Source organism: Oncorhynchus mykiss, chromosome 16 (assembly GCF_013265735.2).
Source record: "Oncorhynchus mykiss isolate Arlee chromosome 16, USDA_OmykA_1.1, whole genome shotgun sequence".
In the NCBI taxonomy this organism is placed as follows: Eukaryota; Metazoa; Chordata; class Actinopteri; order Salmoniformes; family Salmonidae; genus Oncorhynchus; species Oncorhynchus mykiss.
Window position 1 is genome coordinate 62376992 of NC_048580.1, and position 23224 is coordinate 62400215.

At 43.2% G+C, this 23224-nt stretch overlaps 2 protein-coding genes across 5 annotated transcripts in view; both read right to left on the bottom strand.

The window, feature by feature from the left end:
- The window catches only part of uckl1b (uridine-cytidine kinase 1-like 1b), a 58193-nt gene extending 48204 nt beyond the window's left edge, over positions 1-9989 (bottom strand). The window contains exon 1 of the mRNA XM_036947520.1: positions 9854-9989. Within this exon, the coding sequence (XP_036803415.1) occupies positions 9854-9897 (44 nt within the window). The 5' untranslated portion in view covers positions 9898-9989. The remainder of the gene's footprint in view (positions 1-9853) is intronic.
- A 447-nt stretch (positions 9990-10436) lies between these two features.
- LOC110492495 (zinc finger protein 512B) overlaps positions 10437-23224 on the bottom strand; it is a 72057-nt gene continuing 59269 nt past the window's right edge. For all 4 annotated transcript variants that reach the window (XM_036947526.1, XM_036947527.1, XM_036947525.1 and 1 more), the window contains 7 exons: positions 17302-17400; positions 16496-16723; positions 16063-16377; positions 15871-15972; positions 15613-15675; positions 15421-15519; positions 10437-14670 (listed from right to left, as the gene is read on the bottom strand). In XM_036947526.1, coding sequence (XP_036803421.1) covers positions 14296-14670; positions 15421-15519; positions 15613-15675; positions 15871-15972; positions 16063-16377; positions 16496-16723; positions 17302-17400 — 1281 coding nt within the window. In that variant the 3' untranslated portion in view covers positions 10437-14295. The remainder of the gene's footprint in view (positions 14671-15420; positions 15520-15612; positions 15676-15870; positions 15973-16062; positions 16378-16495; positions 16724-17301; positions 17401-23224) is intronic.

Genomic DNA, 23224 nt, shown 5'->3' on the forward strand with positions numbered 1-23224 from the left:
TTGCTGTTTGGGGTTTTAGGCTGGGTTTCTGTACAGCACTTTGAGATATCAGCTGATGTACGAAGGGCTATATAAATAAAATTGATTTGATTTGATTTGATTCTGGTAAGAGAAGGGGAGGGGTTTCTTCAGCAAAAATTCCTGGTATACCGAAGTTGAAAATATCTTGTGCTCCTGTTCACCCGACTTGCTAAAATGCTGACCCCACTATACACAGAGGAAATTATTGTGTGTTAATATTACAACTGGGTACGTATTGCACAAGCATAACACCAAGGCGGCAGTCAGCAAACTGTACAAGATCATTAGCCAGCAAGAATCCTCTCACCCGGAAGCAGTCTTTATTGTCGTGGGTTAAAACACATTATATATATCACCAAGATGTATGCTGCCCCACAAGAGGAAACGATGTGCTGGGCCATGTATAAACAAACATCCACGATGCGTACAAAGCCTTCCCCCGCCCACACTTCAGCCAATCAGATCATGTCTCTGTTCCTACTCCCCAACTACAAGCAGCAACTCAAAAGGGAGCCACCGACACAGAGAATAGTGAGGCACTGGACAGAGGAGGCAGACTCATTGCTGCAAGACTTTTTTGAGAATACTGATTGGAATATGTTCAAAGATTCATCCATCCAGGACTCATCCATCAACATTGAGGAATATACATCATCAGTCACAGGCGTCATTAGAAAATGTGTTGATGTTGTACCCACAATAACAATCCGGACATACCCCAACCAAAAACCCTGGATGAACGGAGATTTCCGTACAATCCTGTGAGCCCGTACTGCAGCATTCATCCTGACTCTTTGGCGTGCAACAGCGGGTGGGGAAGACGGCCTAGTACATCACTGGGACCGTGGCCCTCCAGCGGGTGGGGAAGACGGCCCAGTACATCACTGGGACCATGCTCCCACCAATCTAAGACATATATTCGAAACAGTGCCAGCATGAGGCTCGGATTAATTCCTTCAATTTTCCACTCTTCACCTCGGCATGAACAGGAACGATTCACGCTACAAAAACAACTGGCAAACGAGACTGTCTTACGTTAAACCAACTAAACTGTCCCATAGCGGTAGAGCGTACTCACCCCCTGGACATTGTGTGCTGAAGCTTGTACTTATTCTCATATGTTTCCTAATCAGCAACAATTACTGTAGTTATTCTTCAATTTGCTAGCGCAATGAGTAAATGACTGAGAAAGCGACCAAGTCCATATTATGGCAAGAAAAGCTCAAACAAGCAAAGAGAAACGACAATCTATCATTACTTTAAGACATGAAGGTCAGTCAATGCTAGGGCTAGGCGGTATACCGTATTTTACTATATACCGGTATTGATGCACGGACCGGTTTGGGTTTTTACTTCACCTTTATTAACGGTAATTGAATGTTTGGTTTGTTAAATGTGATACACCATGTGTAATGTCCATTTTTACAGTTTACTCTGCTAATTGAGTTATCCCCCTACGCTCTCTCTCTCTCCATGATGCTTTCCACACAGACCTAGTCCCGCTCAAGGAGCGCATTTGTTGTTGCTTAACCACGAGACACTTTCGTTCAGTCTGCATGGTCAATGCAGCACATGCAACAATGTTGATGACAACAATGTTGTTTCCAATTTGAATTAGTTTGTGTTTCTTACATCTGCAAACAGTTAGTTTGTATTTTCTTAGCAAGTTAAGCTAAATCGTGTTAGCCACTAATGCTAATCGCTAGAAAGCTAACTAGCTAATAAAAGCTCTGAGTCAGAGCAAATTCTATTTCCATGATTCCAAAAGTTCACCCAAGTGTTTTGATCTAAATCACAAATGCAACATTTTGTTAAAAATCAGGCCTAGTATTTTTGCCCATATCGTGGCAGTGTGGAAATGATCTCAAATGAGTGCAGGAAATGCAGAAATTGATGGAAATGCAGGAAATTATTTTCGGTTGAAGTTCAATTGAACAGTATAAACCAATCAGAATGGAGAAAGGGTTAGGGTTGCCATCCTAGGGTCACGCACTACTCATAAAGCAAATTTAGAACTATGATTTATCAAAAACATAAAATAACGGAAAAAAAAATCTGAAAAATACCATGATATGATATTTTGGCCATATTGCCCAGCCCTAGTCAATGCAGAACATTTCAAGAACTTGAACGTTTCTTCAAGTGCAGTCGCAAAAACTATAAAGTTCTATAATGGAAACTGGCTCTCATGAGGACCACCACAGGAGGATAAGTTCATTACAGTTAACTGCACCTCAGATTGCAGCCCAAATAAATGCTTCAGAGTTCAAGTAACAGACACATCACAACATCAACTGTTCAGAGGAGACTACGTGAATCAGGACTTCATGGTTGAATTGCTGCAAAGAAACCACTACTAAAGGACACCTATAATAAGAAGATACTTGATTGGGCCAAGAAACACAAGCAATGGACATTAGACTGGTGGAAATCTGTCCTTTGGTCTGATGAGTCCAAATTTGAGATTTTTGGTTCCAACCACTGTGTCTTTGTGAGACGCAGAGTAGGTGAATGGATGATCTCTGCATGTGATGGTGCTTTGCTGGTGACACTGTCTGTGATTTATTTAAAATTCAAGGCACACTTAACCAGCATGGCTACCACAGCATTCTGCAGAGATATGCCATCCCATCTGGTTTGCGTTTAGTGGGACTATAATATGTTTTCAACAGGACAATACCCAACACACCTCCAGGCTGTGTAAGGGCTATTTGATGTATTAAATACTTACTATATATCATGCAATAAAATGCAAATTAATTTCTTACAAATCATACAATGTGATTTTCTGGATTTTTGTTTTAGATTCCGTCTCTCACGGTTGAAGTGTACCTATGATAAAAATTACAGACCTCTACATGCTTTGTAAGTAGGAAAACCTGCGAAATCGGCAGTGTATCAAATACTTGTTCTCCCCACTGTATGTGTTATTTCATAGTTTTGATGTCTTCACTATTATTCTACAATGTCGAAAGTAGTACAAATAAAGAAAAACCTTGAATGAGTAGGCGTGTCCAAACTGTTGATAGAACTGTATGTGTGTAGTTTGTCTCGGCTTGGAACAGGCTTAGGCGGCCCTTGTTCAAACCAGTGCGTGTGCGCATTGCCACCTACTGTGTGCAAACTCCCTAGAAAGACATGTAGTATTCTTGAGAAAGCTTGGCGTTACCAATGGCAATTTTCCTTTCCCGGATGCCGGTACCTCGTCTTGGACTGAGGAGGAGTTGGAGAGAGACTTGGGGCTGTGGTCGGAGCATAGCATCCCAACAGCGAGATTGTGAGACCACTGGTTACATACAGGGCCCAGGTTCAGATGATGACTTAGTGTCTCTGGACGGCTCCGGGGGTTTCTCGGGTGACAAAGAGGACTTCTTTCCATGACAGCCACCTCCTCATGCTACGGGAGTAGCGGGGGAAAACCTGGTATCCAACACATTGTTCATAGAACAGGGCCGCAGGGCTGCTATTCGTTTTGAGGTGAAGTGGCCATATTCACCCCCACGGCAGAAGTCATCAAGGTTCGGTGGATGGCAAGCTAGCTGGCTACTTTGCCCCGTAGGCTAACAAGGCCGTGGCTAATGTGAATCCTACCTTCTGGAAGGCCGATATGCCTGGAAGCCCAGCTAAGTGGGCTTCCCCAGGGGTCGGCCTGCATCGCCGGTCTGCCTGGCACAAGCGCCACCCAACTTCCAGGGGATGGTCCTGAGACTGCCGCCGTGCACCTATCTCAGGGATGGGGAATGGCACGAGTTTGGGTCCTCTCTTGCCAAAAGCCCCAAACACCCATGGTGACAACAGTACCTTCAAGTGGCATGTCTAATTTGGGTACTTCACAAACATTGTTTCAACCACATTGTTTTCAGGTTTCAAGTGTGTTGTGTATTCCATGTTTGAGTTCGATTAAACATGTCCCTCCCCCACATTCAGACACAAAGTTGTCAAGAGTGGTGGAGATAAAATAAAAATTACCTATTTCTTCAAATCCACGAGGGGGCGTCATTGCCCCCTCAGATGGCGCTATACTGGAGACTCGCTGCCTGTTCCAACCAATGGCACGCATACGGAAAGGGACGGGGTTTACTCCCCATTCCAGACCCAATATCTTCAAGACATCAGACTACTGAATACTTAAACTGGACTGACCACCTGCTCTGATTCTCCGCACCTTAACACACATGCACACACCCACACAGACTTAGCCACCCACCCACCCACACACACGCCCACACAGACATACACACACACACCCACACACCCACACAGACATACACACACACACCCACACAGACATACACACACACACCCACAGACATACACACACCCACACAGACATACACACACCAACACAGACACACACACATATACAGTACATTCATGAATAGAAACATGTTTATTCTATTCTACTGAGCCATTTACTTTATGTTCCTGTTATTATTTTATTATTTCTTATTGTTGTTGCATTGTCGAAAAGGAACCTGCAAATAAGCCTTTCATTGGACAGTATATACCACGTGTATCCTGTACAACTTGAAACGTGAAACACACACACTGCATTCAGAGGCAAGTGGGGAATAAATAGCATGATGAAACGCTGTACTCTGTCTGTCAGCTGCAAGTAAGGAGTGGCCCTCAACACAAACACATGCACGCTGCCCAGTCTTAATGTAGGCAAACACTTCGCTCACACAAACCTCATGATTCCTGTTTGTTTTCTATGAAACACAAGCAAACATGGAAATGCCACAGCCAGTCCCCCATGTAAATGACTGTGTTCACAGAATCGCAATACGGAAATTGCACCTAACAACAGACCTAAGATTAGATTATCCTACCACAATTCTAACCTTAACCATTAGGGGGAATGGATACATACATGACCCTGTATCAGTGTTTATGGAAACGTCTAGGTACTCTGTCAAGGACAGCTGTAGTCAGAGAAGCAGGTGTGTCCCACTACAGTACACACTACTCACTGTTAAAGTAGCAGAGTCAAAACAAAGTCGCTATACTGGTTACTATAACGATATGTAGCATTGCTCTCTATGGTAACAGAGATCACCACAGGGGATATAATCCCAGGTGAAGCTTCTGCAATACCGCGGTTGTGTTGAGTAAATTGCCGTTGGCCTAATACCCTGATGCTATTGAGTAAATAGGGTTGATACCCTGGTGCTATTGAGTAAATAGGGTTGATACCCTGATGCTATTGAGTAAATAGTGTTGATACCCTGGTGCTATTGAGTATATAGGGTTGACACCCTGATGCTATTGAGGAAATAGGGTTGATACCCTGATGCTATTGAGTAAATAGAGTTGATACCCTGGTGCTATTGAGTAAATAGGGTTGATACCCTGATGCTATTGAGTAAATAGGGTTGATACCCTGGTGCTATTGAGTAAATAAGGTTGATACCCTGGTGCTATTGAGTAAATAGGGTTGATACCCTGGTGCTATTGAGTAAATAGGGTTGATGCCCTGGTGCTATTGAGTAAATAGGGTTGATACCCTGATGCTATTGAGTAAATAGGGATGATAACCTGGTGATATTGAGTAAATAGGGTTGATACCCTGATGCTATTGAGTACAGTGCCTTGCGAAAGTATTCGGCCCCCTTGAACTTTGCGACCTTTTGCCACATTTCAGGCTTCAAACATAAAGATATAAAACTATTTTTTTGTGAAGAATCAACAACAAGTGGGACACAATCATGAAGTGGAACGACATTTATTGGATATTTCAAACTTTTTTAACAAATCAAAAACTGAAAAATTGGGCGTGCAAAATTATTCAGCCCCCTTAAGTTAATACTTTGTAGCGCCACCTTTTGCTGTGATTACAGCTGTAAGTCGCTTGGGGTATGTCTCTATCAGTTTTGCACATCAAAAGACTGAATTTTTTTTCCATTCCTCCTTGCAAAACAGCTCGAGCTCAGTGAGGTTGGATGGAGAGCATTTGTGAACAGCAGTTTTCAGTTCTTTCCACAGATTCTCGATTGGATTCAGGTCTGGACTTTGACTTGGCCATTCTAACACCTGGATATGTTTATTTTTGAACCATTCCATTGTAGATTTTGCTTTATGTTTTAGATCATTGTCTTGTTGGAAGACAAATCTCCGTCCCAGTCTCAGGTCTTTTGCAGACTCCATCAGGTTTTCTTCCAGAATGGTCCTGTATTTGGCTCCATCCATCTTCCCATCAATTTTAACCATCTTCCCTGTCCCTGCTGAAGAAAAGCAGGCCCAAACCATGATGCTGCCACCACCATGTTTGACAGTGGGGATGGTGTGTTCAGCTGTGTTGCTTTTATGCCAAACATAACGTTTTGCATTGTTGCCAAAAAGTTAAATTTTGGTTTCATCTGACCAGAGCACCTTCTTCCACATGTTTGGTGTGTCTCCCAGGTGGCTTGTGGCAAACTTTAAACGACACTTTTTATGGATATCTTTAAGAAATGGCTTTCTTCTTGCCACTCTTCCATAAAGGCCAGATTTGTGCAATATACGACTGATTGTTGTCCTATGGACAGAGTCTCCCACCTCAGCTGTAGATCTCTGCAGTTCATCCAGAGTGATCATGGGCCTCTTGGCTGCATCTCGATCAGTCTTCTCCTTGTATGAGCTGAAAGTTTAGAGGGACGGCCAGGTCTTGGTAGATTTGCAGTGGTCTGATACTCCTTCCATTTCAATATTATCGCTTGCACAGTGCTCCTTGGGATGTTTAAAGCTTGGGAAGCTTCCAAATCCGGCTTTACACTTCTTCACAACAGTATCTCGGACCTGCCTGGTGTGTTCCTTGATCTTCATGATGCTCTCTGCGCTTTTGACGGACCTCTGAGACTATCACAGTGCAGGTGCATTTATACGGAGACTTGATTACACACAGGTGGATTGTATTTATCATCATTAGTCATTTAGGTCAACATTGGATCATTCAGAGATCCTCACTGAACTTCTGGAGAGAGTTTGCTGCACTGAAAGTAAAGGGTCTGAATAATTTTGCACGCCCAATTTTTCAGTTTTTGATTTGTTAAAAAAGTTTTAAATATCCAATAAATGTCGTTCCACTTCATGATTGTGTCCCACTTGTTGTTGATTCTTCACAAAAAAATACAGTTTTTATATCTTTATGTTTGAAGCCTGAAATGTGGCAAAAGGTCCGAATACTTTCGCAAGGCACTGTATATATATATATATATATATATATATATATATATATACATACCTCAGCAGCACAATATTGTGTAGAGCTTTGGCAAAGTGGGTGATGTTATATTATATCCTTCCTGTTTGGTCCTGTCCGGGGGTCTCATCGGATGGGGCCACAGTGTCTTCTGACCCCTCCTGTCTCAGCCTCCAGTATTTATGCTGCAGTAGTTTATGTGTCGGGGGGCTAGGGTCAGTTTGTTATATCTGGAGTACTTCTGTCTTATCCGGTGTCCTGTGTAAATTAAAGTATGCTCTCTCTAATTCTCTCTTTCTCTCGGAGGAGGACCTGAGCCCTAGGACCATGCGTCAGGACTACCTGGCATGATGACTCCTTGCTGTCCCCAGTCCACCTGGCCTTGCTGCTGTTCCAGTTTCAACTGTTCTGCCTGCGGCTATGGAACCCTAAACTGTTCATATTTACTCTTAAGGTGCTGTCCTGTTGCATCCTCTACAACTACTGTGATTATTATTATTTGACCCTGCTGGTCATCTATGAACGTTTGAAAATCTCGGCCATGTTCTGTTATAATCTCCACCCGGCACAGCCAGAAGAGGACTCGTCCGCCATAGCCTGGTTCCTCTCTAGGTTTCTTCCTAGGTTTTGGCCTTTCTAGGGACTTTCCTAGCCACCATGCTTCTACACCTGCATTGCTTCCTATTTGGGGTTTTAGGCTGGGTTTCTGTACAGCACTTTGAGATATTAGCTGATGTACGAGGGGCTATATAAAGAAATTTGATAGAGGACTGAGGGTCTTCCAAATATTGAAAGTGTGTAAATAGTTACCCATGTTATTTTGTAAATGTATATATTTTTCTCCCATTTTTTTTTTGGGGGGGGGGGGGGTGTTAGAATACCATTTTGGTATTTTGTATGTAGTTGTTTGTTTCAAAATGTATACCTTCACCAATTTGGCCACTTGGTTACATTTGGGCTACTTGTGTGGGACACCTGGGTGACTTCATGATAACTGTCATGTAGCACACTCATTTTGGAAGTTATCATTCTGAAACTTTGCACAAGTACTGTTGCCCTCTTATATTTGTCACTGAAATTGTCCCCATCATCCTATCTGAATGTTTGTATGGTCCTGTTCATTTTAAAGATGATGATACAACAATAAAAATATATATATGGTTTTTTTCATTGTATTAACTAAACCAGATCTATTGTGTTATATTCTCCTACATTCAATTCACATTTACACAAACTTCAGAGTGTTTTCTTTCAAATGATACCAAGCATATGCATATCCTTGCTTCTGGGCCAGAGCTACAGGCAGTTAGATTATGCGGTATTGTGTGTAGATTGATGATACAATTATTTTTGAAAACATTTTAGAATAAGGCTGTAGCGTAACAAACTGTGGAAAAAGTCAAGGGGTCTGAATACTCTCAGAATGCACTGTACATGTAATGTAAATACTGTATAATTTCATTCCTATGGAGAACTACTTTTCTGAGGAGTGCCAATATGGCCGACCAGTGGTTTCAAAGCCTCGCCATGGCCAAAACAAAGTATCAGCAATCCAGGGTTTATATACATCATTGGTATGAACTAGGCTAATGTAAGAACACCCTCGTGTGGTTTACAACAGGTAAAACGTCAATGATAGGGGCGTGGACTCAAATCTTCAGTGAGTAATAGCATTTCGCTACACTCGCATTAACATCTGCTAACCATGTGTATGTGACCAATAACATTTGATTTGATTTCTCTGACATTCTGTTTTTCAGAGAACATTCACTAGAGTCAAGGAAGCAATTTTGCACTGTTGAACATTATAACACAATACTGTGTTGGGCATTTCACAAATGTGATTTTTGTCAGTCAGGATATTGGACCTGTGTAACAGATAAGCATATCACTGCTGCAGATATTGGAGCGTAAATATTGATGCCATTTAAATATGTTAATAGATCTTCACGAACATTCCATTCTCTTCAGAAGCTGATATGTTGTCTCTGGTTGCAGTGACCACAAAATATCAAACATCTCATTATTACGTTTAACCTCCTCATTTAGGGTGTTACAATATCTACACATTAAGTAAACAAAAATAATAATAGGCCAATGCCATAGTGTTTATGAGCTAATATGGTCGAAAACAATTAGCACATTACAAAAGTTGAAAAGCATACCCTTATATACCTTATATTAAAGGTATTTAGGGTATTAAGGGTATTTTTTAACGGTTTGTGCCTGGATTATTTTGGGAACACATGCGCAGTGAAGTCCACCTATAGAAAACTAGCACTATTCGTTTAGTTATTAAAGGGTTATAAATGTCGGACCGCTGTCAAAAATCACCATTACGCACGACGGCAAGGCATGAAGCCTTCATGATGATGGCCTATAATGAAAGAATGAACTGAACCTTGTGCTTTCTGTATCTATATCGACAGACCATGCTTTGCTACAATGAAACTTCCTCGCTTCCATAACTGATACAGTGTACTGATGCTTTCTGAACTGACTGCACTCGCGCTTCCTTTGTAAGCATGAGGTCAGAACGTAGGTTCACGTTCACCAAGGATGCAGATTGTCACGAAAATCAACCGTCAACAAAAACAGATTGTATAGTTCACTTCTTGTCGCCACAGTCAATCCCCAAACCAAGTGAAATACCTGTTGGAATTAGACAGCGAAGAAGAATTCTCTCCGCACTCCATCTTTGAGACCCTTCCTTCTCAGCACACCGTAGACATTGCTCTTCCCGTATTTGATAGTCAGCTGTGTAGAGGGGGCTTAGACAATTGCATTCTGGGTCTAGTAGTTTCTTTGCCAACTGGCAAAAATAGATTTTCGTGAGAACAAACCCCCAAAAAGGACTCGTAGTCCCGAAGTGCCTCTCATGGCGTTCCGTCGATCTGTAACGCACCATGATGTAACGTTCATATACGGTAATATTCAACAGGGCCTTTCTCCAGCCTATAGTGGCAGGGACTCAAATGTGTCAGGGCCACGTGTTACTGGATGAGGTTATTCAATTGTTACACTTTATATATTATTATATATAGTGACACTATGTCATTGGTTCAAAAAATAAATCAACAAAATATAAAGTCATGTAACTAGGCTATATGCTATTTATGATAATAAAATGTGAACTTTTAAAATCCATTGTATCAGCTCCAATAATTGTCAGGTCATATAGGCTACCAACCATTCACACGATTAACAGCATGTATTATATATGGCAACTGTCAAACTTAGTGAACAACATTTTTATTCATTATTTGAGGGATAATAATGCACAGGTAATACAACAATTTTGAAAAATTGTAACAGACCAGATTCAGAGGTGTGGTGCCTCCCTAGTTAGGATATAGCTTCAGATATGAACAACTTCAACATAGAAAACAGGAAAAACATCATAGGTATTCTTCTCAACATAACCAATCATTTTGTATCCTCTCTATAATGGTCAATTTTCAAAACAAAGAGTCATCTGAAGCCGTTTGAGATTGTGAATGTTTGTAAGATAAAACATTAAAGGGGGGAATAGCATTTTGTGAAAAAAGGGAAGACACCTTAGCCTATGCCCAGATACAAAAGTCAAACCACACACAGTCCAGACCACTAAAAAGCTCTGGAGACAACACTCCTAATTCAAGCCTATTTCATTGGATAGTAAGTGCACTAAAAACAAACACACACACACACACACACACGCCTCCTTGTTCACCCTCAGATATGGACAACTGAACATTCTCCATATGTGTGCCAATGTGTCCCGAAGAGCTAAATTAAATGTGCATCTTCAAGCACGTTAAACAGTGTATTTCAACACATACCATCACATTTGATGGACTTCCACTTCAACTTTTTTGTTTCATTTTTTTCTTCTTTTTTTGATTTGTCACTGAGAAAAGAAAATTCTTAAGCAAACAAACAAAGGGATAGGGTAGGTGAAATAAATTAGCCATTAAATGTGTCAATTACACGGGATATCAAAACATTAGCAAGCCAATGTGACCGCCAAAATATGGTGTATTGCTGTACTCTCTAAACAAATTGTTGCAGTTGCTGCTGTATTCTACATTAGCTCAAACTGCGGGATATGTGTTTCCCACATCATCGAGGAAGACAGGTAGTAAAGGGTCAAATAAAATATATAATAATATCCACAATGGTAAGCAGTGCTAAACTATTATATTGCAAACACCAAAGCTTGTCAGGTAAACAATAGCAGTCAATATGACATAAAAATCAAACAAATCAACAAGCAACTCATAATTGATACTGTGCCAAAACTCCACACCCAACTACTAACTGTTCTTAACATCCTCTCATAATAAAGGGTTTGTAATTCATGTGTAGCCTGTAGAATGTTTCTGCAAAGCCTTTGTGAGAATGCATGTTCTATAACTGAGCTCCAGCCAAGGTGCTCATTCTCCCTGTACACAAAAGCCAGTCACTAGACGAGAGCCAAGGGCCAAGGTCTGAAGAACTGGATTTGAAAAGCGCAAGGTACCGTCAGTGCTTGTCTATCTAACCTCTGTTGTTCACCTATCAAATGTGAATATAACAATACGGGAGGTATTTAATCGTAATGCAATGTAAGGGATGTAGCCTACACCCAGTCCTTCGTGAAAGGGATAGTGAGAGATTTTTGCAATTAAGCTTGCTGATCCCATAGACTTCCAGTCATTAACAATCGCTCCAGAAACTACCTTGAACTTCCTTCAAACTGGACGCAGAGACATGAAATGGTATCCATGAGTTCATCTGACTTGATTGCCCAAATCTATCACTATCCCTTTGAGAACTCCTATCATCCCAAAATAGACAATAATGGATTAAAGCAATGTAGGCTGACATTTACAAAATCTAATTCAATTGCAATGGTGATATTGGGCTGAATCCTAACTTGAGGAACACAAAATGTCAGCACAAGGGTTAATATTACATTATGGTATGAGTTAAGTATCTGTATTTGGACATAATGCAAAGTACAATTTTAGGACAATTTTAGGAAAAACTGTGCTGGATGAACAAGCAGACTGATTAAATTGCACCATGTAACCATTGACTTTTTACAAACTCCCCTTGCTATCATATTAACTAGATAATATACACACGTGATTATAAAATACATCTGTAGCTTTGAGAGCAAGCTATTCTGCTCTATTGATATAAATATAAATGAAAGATTTTAGGGGTTTTATTTCAATCAAATTATTTCATGTTTTGTGTGAATTCAAGTATCTACTTTAAGTAATTATTACATAGATAAAATCTTAAAATTCTCTGATTGCACATGCTAGTATTTTTCATAAATTAAAGACATTTAATTTAGACTTAATTCATTTGACAATAAAACAGTTATGACTGGTAAAACAGCCTAAATGTTTTGCATTTCTGAGGATCATTTATGGCTTTGTTAGGATTCTGAGTTAGACAGGTGGCCCTGTTAGTTTCCCATTTGTCATTGAATCTGGTTAGAATGCGGGTCACAGAGGACTAAAAGTACTTCTTTTTGGACACCACTCAGGTTCTTTTTTAGTCCTGGTTACAACCCCCCATATAGGGGGTTAAGGTTTGAGTAGGGTGAAACTGCCCCTTAGACACGGACCTATGGCCAGTTTTGTGTCTTTGCCCATAATGGTTAAGGTTAGAATTTAGGGAGGGCAGGCTGGTTCCTAGATCTGTGTCTAAGGGCAGCTTCTTCTGGAGCATTAATGTTGGGGTAAAAGATTAGCAGTGCTCTTCAAGTGCAGAAAGACACAACAGGGGAAGGAAGGGAAGGGTTAGGGTTAGTGCAAGACAAGTGTTTTTAGAAACTATATTTGCAGGATTTCTTTTTCGTTTCATAAAATATTATTTTCAAATTGACTTCAATTTTCTATAAAAAGACATATGCCGCTCCCTTTTCTGAATTATTTCATTCAAACAAGAGCAAGTAGATTTTTCCAGATCATCCTCAATTTGGACTTCAATCTCCAAAATGGTGACAACTCATTTGATTGTGCTGCAATGGTGCAACTCTGGTCAAATACTTTCCCACTGTTAGATTCAGCATTTAGTCCATCATTAGCAACAAAAGCAGTGGAAACATATATTCAACAACATTTTTTCATCTTCAAACTTTGTGGATATGCCGTTTACATTGCTTGGTGTAGATCCAGATGTTAGTTTAGAAATGTTTGCGTAAACATCCTCAGTCATACTCTTGTGCCCCAAAGTATAATTACTGTCTCAAAAATGGATACAATCTCATATCATATGTAAAATAAAAAATAAATCCCACATTTCAGTGTAAATTTGAAATGAACAAAATTACTATAAATACTTGAACAGCATAAGAACAGAAGAAAGAGTTTGATTTATGCGTAACAGTGTGTACTCTGGGCCAAAAAACAATGAGTGTATTGCACTGAAGCAGACTGATGAAAAAAGCTCTCTACCTCGGCATTCAGCTGCCACAATGAAAAACTAACTGAAGACGCCAAAGTGGAAAACAACAAAATGCAAATTTGACCTTCCTGCCTTGAAAAAACGATGGATGACGTCATTGCTTTGAGTATATAGATATATAGATATAGATATTGTATATATACACAGTACAGTATATCCATTGAAAAATCACTAGCAGTAAATTACCTCACCATGCTAATAGAATATCCTTTAAAAAATCTCTCAAGCACAACATGAATCTACAGACATGTATAGGGAATTATGCAAAATTCTATTGAAATATGACTTTTGTTTAGAAAATGCTATTTATATATTGAGTTGGATTTTAACTTTGATTACAATTAACCCCTGTTGTGAATAGCTTAACTGAAATGATGCTTAGAAATGGAATGGAGAAAAAAATGAACTGTTACATCAGCATATACCAGTAGACTCATACACCGTATACAGTATAGGGTTAAAACACAAAGATCAGAGTCAAATCAAAAGCATGAACTAATTGTTTTCATGTCTCTATGGTTATTTTTAGTTTCGTTCGCTGTCCCCCAGTCCTCGTGTCGTCCATAACGTCTCTGAGCTTACTTGCGTAATGTGGATGGCACGTCAGAGAGATAGCATCCTCTCTGGATCCTGGGTTAGTGAAAGCAGATCTACTCTGAGGGAGGGGGCACCCTCTTGGTCTTTCCCTTCCGTGTGGTAGGGGGGTTGGGCTGTCTGTTTAATGTCGGGGTCTCCAGGTTCACCCTCTCTGTCGGGGACTGGGCCTGGTGCTGGACTTGGGCCGTGTTCGGGGTGGCGGCTGAAGTTGGGTTCGGGGTGGGGGTGGAGGATGAGATTTGGGTGGAACTGAAAGCAGTCTTTGTTTGGACAGGGGTGGCCTGAGGGGGGTGCTCTTTGGGCTTGCGGCCTCTCTTCTTTCCTGTGGTGGCACCGTTCTTAACCTCCTTTTTCTCAAACTCTTTGTTTTCTGCCGGTTTGCTCTTGCTGCTGCTGGGCACCACATGGCTAGAGGCTCGGAACCAGTTCTGTACGAACGTATGATAATGTAACGTATGATAATGTAACATATGATAATGTACCATTTGATAATGTACCGTTTGATAATGTAACGTATGATAATGTAACGTATGATAATGTAACGTATGATAATGTAACGTATGATAATGTGACGTATGATAATGCAACGTATGATAATGTAACGTATGATAATGTTACGTATGATAATGTACCATTTGATAATGTACCGTTTGATAATGTAACGTATGATAATGTATCATTTGATCATGTAACGTATGATAATGTAGCGTATGATAATGTAACGTACGATAATGTAACGTATGATAATGTAACGTATGATAACGTATCATTTGATCATGTAACGTATGATAATGTAACATTTGATAATGTAACGTATGATAATGTAACATATGATAATGTAACATTTGATAAAGTAACGTATGATAATGTAACGTATGATAATGCACCGTATGATAATGTAACGTATGATAATGCAACGTATGATAATGCAACGTATGATAATGTAACGCACGATAATGTAACATATGATAATGTACCGTATGATAATGTAACGTATGACAATGTAACGTATGATAATGAGGGAAAACGTTCTGTTACTGCATGTGTGTATGACATCCACCTGTGTTTTAAAATGTGTCTATAAATGAGTGAATGCGTTACCTGTGAGTGGGTCTGTTTCATATACTTCAAGGTGTATATCAGACCTGTGAGGGTTTATGTATGTATGTAAGTCTCACCTGTGAATGTGTCTTGCTGATGTGGTACTTGACACCACTTTCTGAGCTGAATTCCTTCTGACACAATAAGCAGGTGTACTTCCCTGCGTCGCCCCCTGCCTGAAGGATACAGAAACACACCTCAGTCAGTTGTAGGTACAAGTTGTCCCTAAACCTCATCCATTTAACTTAACCTGGTCCTGATGGTCCTACCTGGTTACAGTTGGCTAGATGAGCTTTGAGCCCAGACACACTGGAGTAAACAGCTTCACAGCTCTAGAAATAGAGAGGAACAATAACAACAGATACCAAAATAGTAAACTGTGCGTATAAAATGCTCATTTTTAGAGCCTGTAGAGATCAGAATTGATTGACAGCGCTGGAATGTGTAAAAGCAAGTGGAAAATCAAAAAAAGTGGATTAATCTGAAAGGTGTTTAATGGACAGAACATGTTGTCTAGAGGGTCTTACTCCGTTGGAGCAGCAGAGGAAACCCTTCTCTTTGACCTCGTTCTTCCAGCTCTCCAGCAGCTTGGGACTGAACTTGGGAAGGCCAGGCCGAGTGTAGTTCAACTGGGGGAGGAGGACAGACAGGGACAAGATGTTCAGTGTGTGTGTGTGTGTGTGTGTGTGTGTGTGTGTGTGTGTGTGTCTGTCTCTTACCCTCTTGCTGTCCGGTACTAGGTCATCTTTGATGCGGCGCTTGGTTCCCCAGTCCTTGGTCAGTTCATCCTCTGCTATCTCCTGCAGGTGGAACACTGCTACCTGGGCCGACCGACGTCTCACCCTACCACTGGGAGTCCTCTCAAAGTCCTCACCCAGCCCCTCTCTCTCCCCACCCCTCTCTCTCCCCTCCTCTCTCTCTTTCTCCCTACCTGCAGACAACTCTTGCCACTTCTCCTTTTCCTTCCTCTCTCTCTCCGTGTGGTTCAGCTCCCTCCTTCCCCCAAGCTGTGTCTGGGAGTCCTCTGTGCCCACCTGAAAGAGGAGGGACAGCCCAGACCAATGACAGAATTCACAGAGATTCAACCAACGACTATGGGTGTAATCTCAACAGATAAATATATAAAACGAAAACACTTCTGCTCTCTCTTACCCCTCTGCTGGCGTTAGTGTTGTTGGTATCGTTGATGTTGGTGGTGTTGGGGGTGGTGGGGGTGCGGTGTTCAGTGCGGAGGTGGTAGTCTCTGCCAGCCTTGGAGCGGTAGGTCTTCCCACAGTGCTGACACAGAAACACAGGCTTGTCCTCCTCTGACAGCTCTCTGCCACAGCGCTTCTGATGGTACTGGTACCCCATTAGACTGGAGAAATGGGCCGAGCAGCCCTGTGGGTGTGTGGGTGGGTGCACGTACGTGTGCGTGCAACATTGAAAATGGGAGAAATAGAAAATTCACATTAGACTGGAAATCAGGTTAGTGGAGCAGAGTATGGATGTGTTTAACAAACATGTCTAGGTTATATTCATCTAACTTCATATAGTGTCACTGACATAAACTAGCTTTCTCAAGAGAGGTGGACAACCATTTTTGTGGTTGAATGAGAGAAGAGTGAGTTAGAAGTGGAAGAAATAAATGAAATGCCCATGAATGGATGAAGACAGGTTAGTGAGAATGTCTGTCTCAGCTGCCATGTCTCTTCACCTCTCTCTTCTCTGCACTCTAGTGTGAGTAATTGGTAACAGAGTGTTGATGTGTGTTTGGGCAGAATGACAAGAAAGAGAGAGGGAAGGAGGGAGAGAGCGTTAGAAGGAGATGGAGGGGTGTGCAGCAGAAATAGAAAAGAGAGAGAGAGAGAGAAAGAAAGAGGGAGAGAGCGTTAGAAGGAGATGGAGGGGTGTGCAGCAGAAATAGAAAAGAGAGAGAGAGAGAGAAAGTGGGATTATAGAGAAAAAGAAGCACATACCTCGTTAGGACACTTGATTCGTCCCATCTGTTTGAGCACTCTGCGCAGCCTCTCTCTCTCCTCCTGCCTGTCCCCCGTCTGGCCCTCGCTCCCCGAGGCCTGAAGGGGGAACAAGCACAGCGTCGCACAAGAGTCGTGTCCCCTCAAACCCCCCCCCCCCCCCCCCCCCCCCCAACTAGGCCGGGAAAATGTGTTTTCCATCTCAGGCATCAGGCGGTGCCAGGATCATTAAATGGTTTCATGGCAAGGCCGTTACTCAAGACATGTTTATGACAACTGTCAAACTAATGTTTTCACCGAAGGGTTTATCAGTGCCAAAAACATGTCTGATAAAAACAGCAGCTGACAGCACAGCCAGAGAGAGGACAGGGGAGGGGACGACACATCAGGGCCGTCACAGCCAGAGAGAGGACAGGGGAGGGGACGACACATCAGGGCCGTCACAGCCAGAGAGAGGACAGGGGAGGGGACGACACATCAGGGCCGTCACAGCCAGAGAGAGGACAGGGGAGGGGACGACACATCAGGGCCGTCACAGCCAGAGAGAGGACAGGGGAGGGGACGACACATCAGGGCCGTCACAGCCAGAGAGAGGACAGGGGAGGGGACGACACATCAGGGCAGTCACAGCCAGAGAGAGGACAGGGGAGGGGACGACACATCAGGGCAGGCACAGCCAGAGAGAGGACAGGGGAGGGGACGACACATCAGGGCAGTCACAGCCAGAGAGAGGACAGGGGAGGGGACGACACATCAGGGCAGTCACAGCCAGAGAGAGGACAGGGGAGGGGACGACACATCAGGGCCGTCACAGCCAGAGAGAGGACAGGGGAGGGGACGACACATCAGGGCAGGCACAGCCAGAGAGAGGACAGGGGAGGGGACGACACATCAGGAAAGTCACAGCCAGAGAGAGGACAGGGGAGGGGACGACACATCAGGAAAGTCACAGCCAGAGAGAGGACATGGGAGGGGATGACACATCAGGTCAGTCACAGCCAGAGAGAGGACAGGGGAGGGGACGACACATCAGGGCAGTCACAGCCAGAGAAAGGACAGGGGAGGAGACGACACATCAGGGCAGTCACAGCCAGAGAGAGGACAGGGGAGGGGACGACACATCAGGGCAGTCACAGCCAGAGAGAGGACAGGGGAGGGGACGACACATCAGGGCAGTCACAGCCAGAGAGAGGACAGGGGAGGGGACGATACATCAGGGCAGTCACAGCCAGAGAGAGGACAGGGGAGGGGACGACACATCAGGGCCGTCACAGCCAGAGAGAGGACAGGGGAGGGGACGACACATCAGGGCAGGCACAGCCAGAGAGAGGACAGGGGAGGGGACGACACATCAGGAAAGTCACAGCCAGAGAGAGGACAGGGGAGGGGACGACACATCAGGGCAGTCACAGCCAGAGAGAGGACAGGGCAGGGGACGACACATCAGGGCAGTCACAGCCAGAGAGAGGACAGGGGAGGGGACGACACATCAGGGCCGTCACAGCCAGAGAGAGGACAGGGGAGGGGATGACACATCAGGGCAGGCACAGCCAGAGAGAGGACAGGGGAGGGGACGACACATCAGGGCAGTCACAGCCAGAGAGAGGACAGGGGAGGGGACGACACATCAGGGCAGGCACAGCCAGAGAGAGGACAGGGGAGGGGACGACACATCAGGAAAGTCACAGCCAGAGAGAGGACAGGGGAGGGGACGACACATCAGGGCAGTCACAGCCAGAGAGAGGACAGGGCAGGGGACGACACATCAGGGCCGTCACAGCCAGAGAGAGGACAGGGGAGCGGACAACACATCAGGGCCGTCACAGCCAGAGAGAGGACAGGGGAGGGGACGACACATCAGGGCAGGCACAGCCAGAGAGAGGACAGGGGAGGGGACGACACATCAGGGCCGTCACAGCCAGAGAGAGGACAGGGGAGGGGACGACACATCAGGGCAGTCATAGCCAGAGAGAGGACAGGGGAGGGGACGACACATCAGGGCAGGCACAGCCAGAGAGAGGACAGGGGAGGGGACGACACATCAGGGCCGTCACAGCCAGAGAGAGGACAGGGGAGGGGACGACACATCAGTGAATATTTTGAGCGAACAACTCTCTGGATTAAAAATGCAACTGTGGATACACTCTCAGGTGCATCTCAATAGTCTACATTGGCTTTCTGTCCTTGTCTCTTTTCCATCATCTGTATTCCTGGTGGGCATCCTCCATTTTCATTTCACTTATGTTTTTAGATTGGTACACTCTTAGAAAAAAATGGTTCCAAAAGGGTTCTTCGGCTGTCCCCATAGGAGAAACCTTTGAAGAACCCTTTTTGGGTTCCAGGTAGAACACATGGGGACAGCTGAAGAACCCTTTTGGAAAAAAATTTCTAAGAGTGTACAGATGAAGGAGGGAAAGCCATTTGAGATTATTGAGACACATCCCTAGTCTGAGAGGGAAAAGAGGGGGATAAGACTGCAACTCAGAGGAATACATGTTATTCCCACACTAAAACAAAGTGAATCATGTCAGTCAGACCCTGAGGCTGGAGAACACACTCCCACCAGTCTTAGATCCACCAGGGGACACACAGAAACCCCCAGCATTTATTTGTAAAACCTTTATCAGGCATGAGTGAGAGTGAGGGGGGAGAAAGAGTGAAAGAGAAATATATATTGAAAAAGACAGAAAGAAAGAGAGTGGGAAAGAGCAAGACAGACATTTTGTGAGAGTGTGAGAGGAAGTAAGAGAGAGCGAAAGAGAAAAAGAGAGAGAAAGGGAGCACAAGAGAGTGAGAGAGAAAGAGAGAGAGGGAGCACTAGAGAGAGAGAGAGAGAGAGAGCACGAGAGAGAGCACTAGAGCGAGAGGGAGCACGAGAGAGAGAGGGCACTAGAGAGAGAGGGAGAGAGAGGGGAGTACTAGAGAGAGAGAGAGCAATAGAGAGAGAGGGAGTACTAGAGAGAGAGAGCACTAGAGAGAGAGGGCACTAGAGAGAGGGAGCACTAGAGAGAGCACGAGAGAGAGAGAGAGAGAGAGAGAGAGAGAGAGAGAGAGAGAGAGCACTAGAGAGAGAGAGGGAGGGAGCACGAGAGAGAGCACTAGAGAGAGAGGGATCACGAGAGAGAGAGAGAGAGACACTAGAGAGAGAGCACTAGAGAGAGAGAGCACTAGAGAGAGAGAGAGAGAAGGAAGGAAGGAAGGAAGGAAGGAAGGAAGGAAGGAAGGAAGGAAGGAAGGAAGGAAGGAAGGAAGGAAGGAAGGAAGGAAGGAAGGAAGGAAGGAAGGAAGGAAGGAACAGCACGTCAGAAATCAGCTCAATGTAATTGAAGAATCCATAGACTCTAACCACTTCTGGGAAAATTGGAAAACACCAAACAAACAACATGAAGAATTATCTATCCGAAATGGAGATGTATGGGTAAACCACTTCTTCAATCTTTTTGGCTCTATAAGAAAGAATAAAGAGCAAAAACATATACATGATCAAATACAAATCTTAGAATCAACTATTAAAGACTACCAGAACCCACTGGATTCTCCAATTACCTTGAATGAGTTACAAGACAAAATAAAAACCCTCCAACCCAAAAAGGCCTGTGGTGTTGATGGTATTCTCAATGAAATGATCAAATATACAGACAACAAATTCCAATGGGCTATATTAAAACTCTTTAACATCATCCTTAGCTCTGGCATCTTCCCCAATATTTGGAACCAAGGGCTGATCACCCCAATCCACAAAAGTGGAGACAAATTTGACCCCAATAACTACCGTGGGATATGCGTCAACAGTAACCTTGGGAAAATCCTCTGCATCATCATTAACAGTAGACTCGTACACTTCCTCAATGGAAACAATGTATTGAGCAAATGTCAAATTGGCTTTTTATCAAATTACCGTACAACAGACCATGTATTCACCCTGCACACCCTAATTGACAACCAAACAAACCAAAACAAAGGCAAAGTCTTCTCATGCTTTGTTGATTTCAAAAATGCCTTGGACTCCTTTTGGCATGAGGGTCTGCTATACAAATTGATGGAAAGTGGTGTTGGGGGAAAAAATATGACATTAGAAAATCCATGTACACAAACAACAAGTGTGCAGTTAAAATTGGCAAAAAGTACACACATTTCTTCCCACAGGGCCGTGGGGTGAGACAGGGATGCAGCTTAAGCCCCACCCTCTTCAACATATATATCACCACCCTCTTCAACATATATATCAACGAATTGGTGCGGGCTCTAGAACTGTCTGCAGCACCCGGCCTCACCCTACTAGAATCTGAAGTCAAATGTCTACTGTTTGCTGATGATCTGGTGCTTCTGTCACCAACCAAGGAGGGCCTACAGCAGCACAGATTCTGACAGACCTGGGGCCTGACAGTAAATCTCAGTAAGACCAAAATAATGGTGGTCCAAAAAAGGTCCAGTCACCAAGACCACAAATACAAATTCCATCTAGACACCATTGCCCTAGAGCACACAAAAAACTATACATAACTTGGCCTAAACTTCAGTGCCACAGGTAACTTCCACAAAGCTGTGAACGATCTGAGAGACAAGGCAAGAAGGGCCATCTATGCCATCAAAAGGCACATCAAATTCAACATACTAATTACGATCTGGCTAAAAATACTTGAATCAGTCATAGAGCCCATTGCCCTTTATGGTTGTGAGGTCTGGGGTCCGCTCACCAACCAAGATTTCACAAAATGGGACAAACACCAAATTGAGACTCTGCATACAGAATTCTGCATGCAGAGCAGAATTAGGCCGATACCCACTAATGACCAAAATCCGGAAAAGAGCCGTTAAAATCTACAACCACCTAAAAGGAAGTGATTCCCAAACCTTCCATAACAAAGCCATCACCTACAGAGAAATTAACCTGGAGAAGAGTCCCCTAAGCAAGCTAATTACTTGACACATTGGAAAGAATTCATAAAAAAACAGAGCAAACTAAAATGTATTTGGCCCTAAACAGAGAGTACACAGTGGCAGAATACCTAACCACTGTGACTAACCCACACTTAAGGAAAGCGTTGACTATGTACAGACTCAGTGAGCATAGCCTTGCTATTGAGAAAGACATGGCTCCCAAGAGAAGACAGGCTATGTGCACACTACCCACAAAATGAGGTGGAAACTGAGCTGCACTTCCTAACCTCCTGCCAAATGTATGACCATATTAGAGACACATATTTCCCTCGGATTACACAGATCCACAAAGAATTAGAAAAACAAACCCAATTTTGTTAAACTCCCATAACTACTGGGTGAAATTACAGTGTGACATCACAGCAGCAAGATTTGTGACCTGTTGCCACAAGAAAAGGGCAACCAGTGAAGAACAAACACCATTGTAAATACAACCCATATTTATTGTCCCTTGTGTACTTTAACCATTTGTACATTGTTACAACACTGTATATATACATAATATGACATTTGTAATGTCTTTATTGTAAACTTCTGTATGTGTAATGTTTACTGTTAATTTTGATTGTTTATTTCACTTTTGTATATTATCTACCTCACTTGCTTTGGCAATGTTAACACATGTTTCCCATGCCAATAAAGCCCCTTTAAATTGAATTGAGAGAGCAATAGAGATAGAGAGAGCACTAGAGAGAGAGGGAGCACTAGAGAGAGAGAGCACTAGAGAGAGAGAGAGAGCAATAGAGAGAGAGCACTAGAGAGAGGGAGCACTAGAGAGAGAGGGAGCACTAGAGAGAGAGGGAGCACTAGAGAGAGAGAGAGCAATAGAGATAGAGTACTTGAGAGACAGGGAGCACTAGAGAGAGAGGGAGCACTAGAGGGAGAGAGAGCAATAGAGATAGAGAGAGAGAGCAATAGAGATAGAGAGCAAAAGAGATAGAGAGAGAGCCATAGAGATAGAGAGAGCGAGCAAAAGAGATAG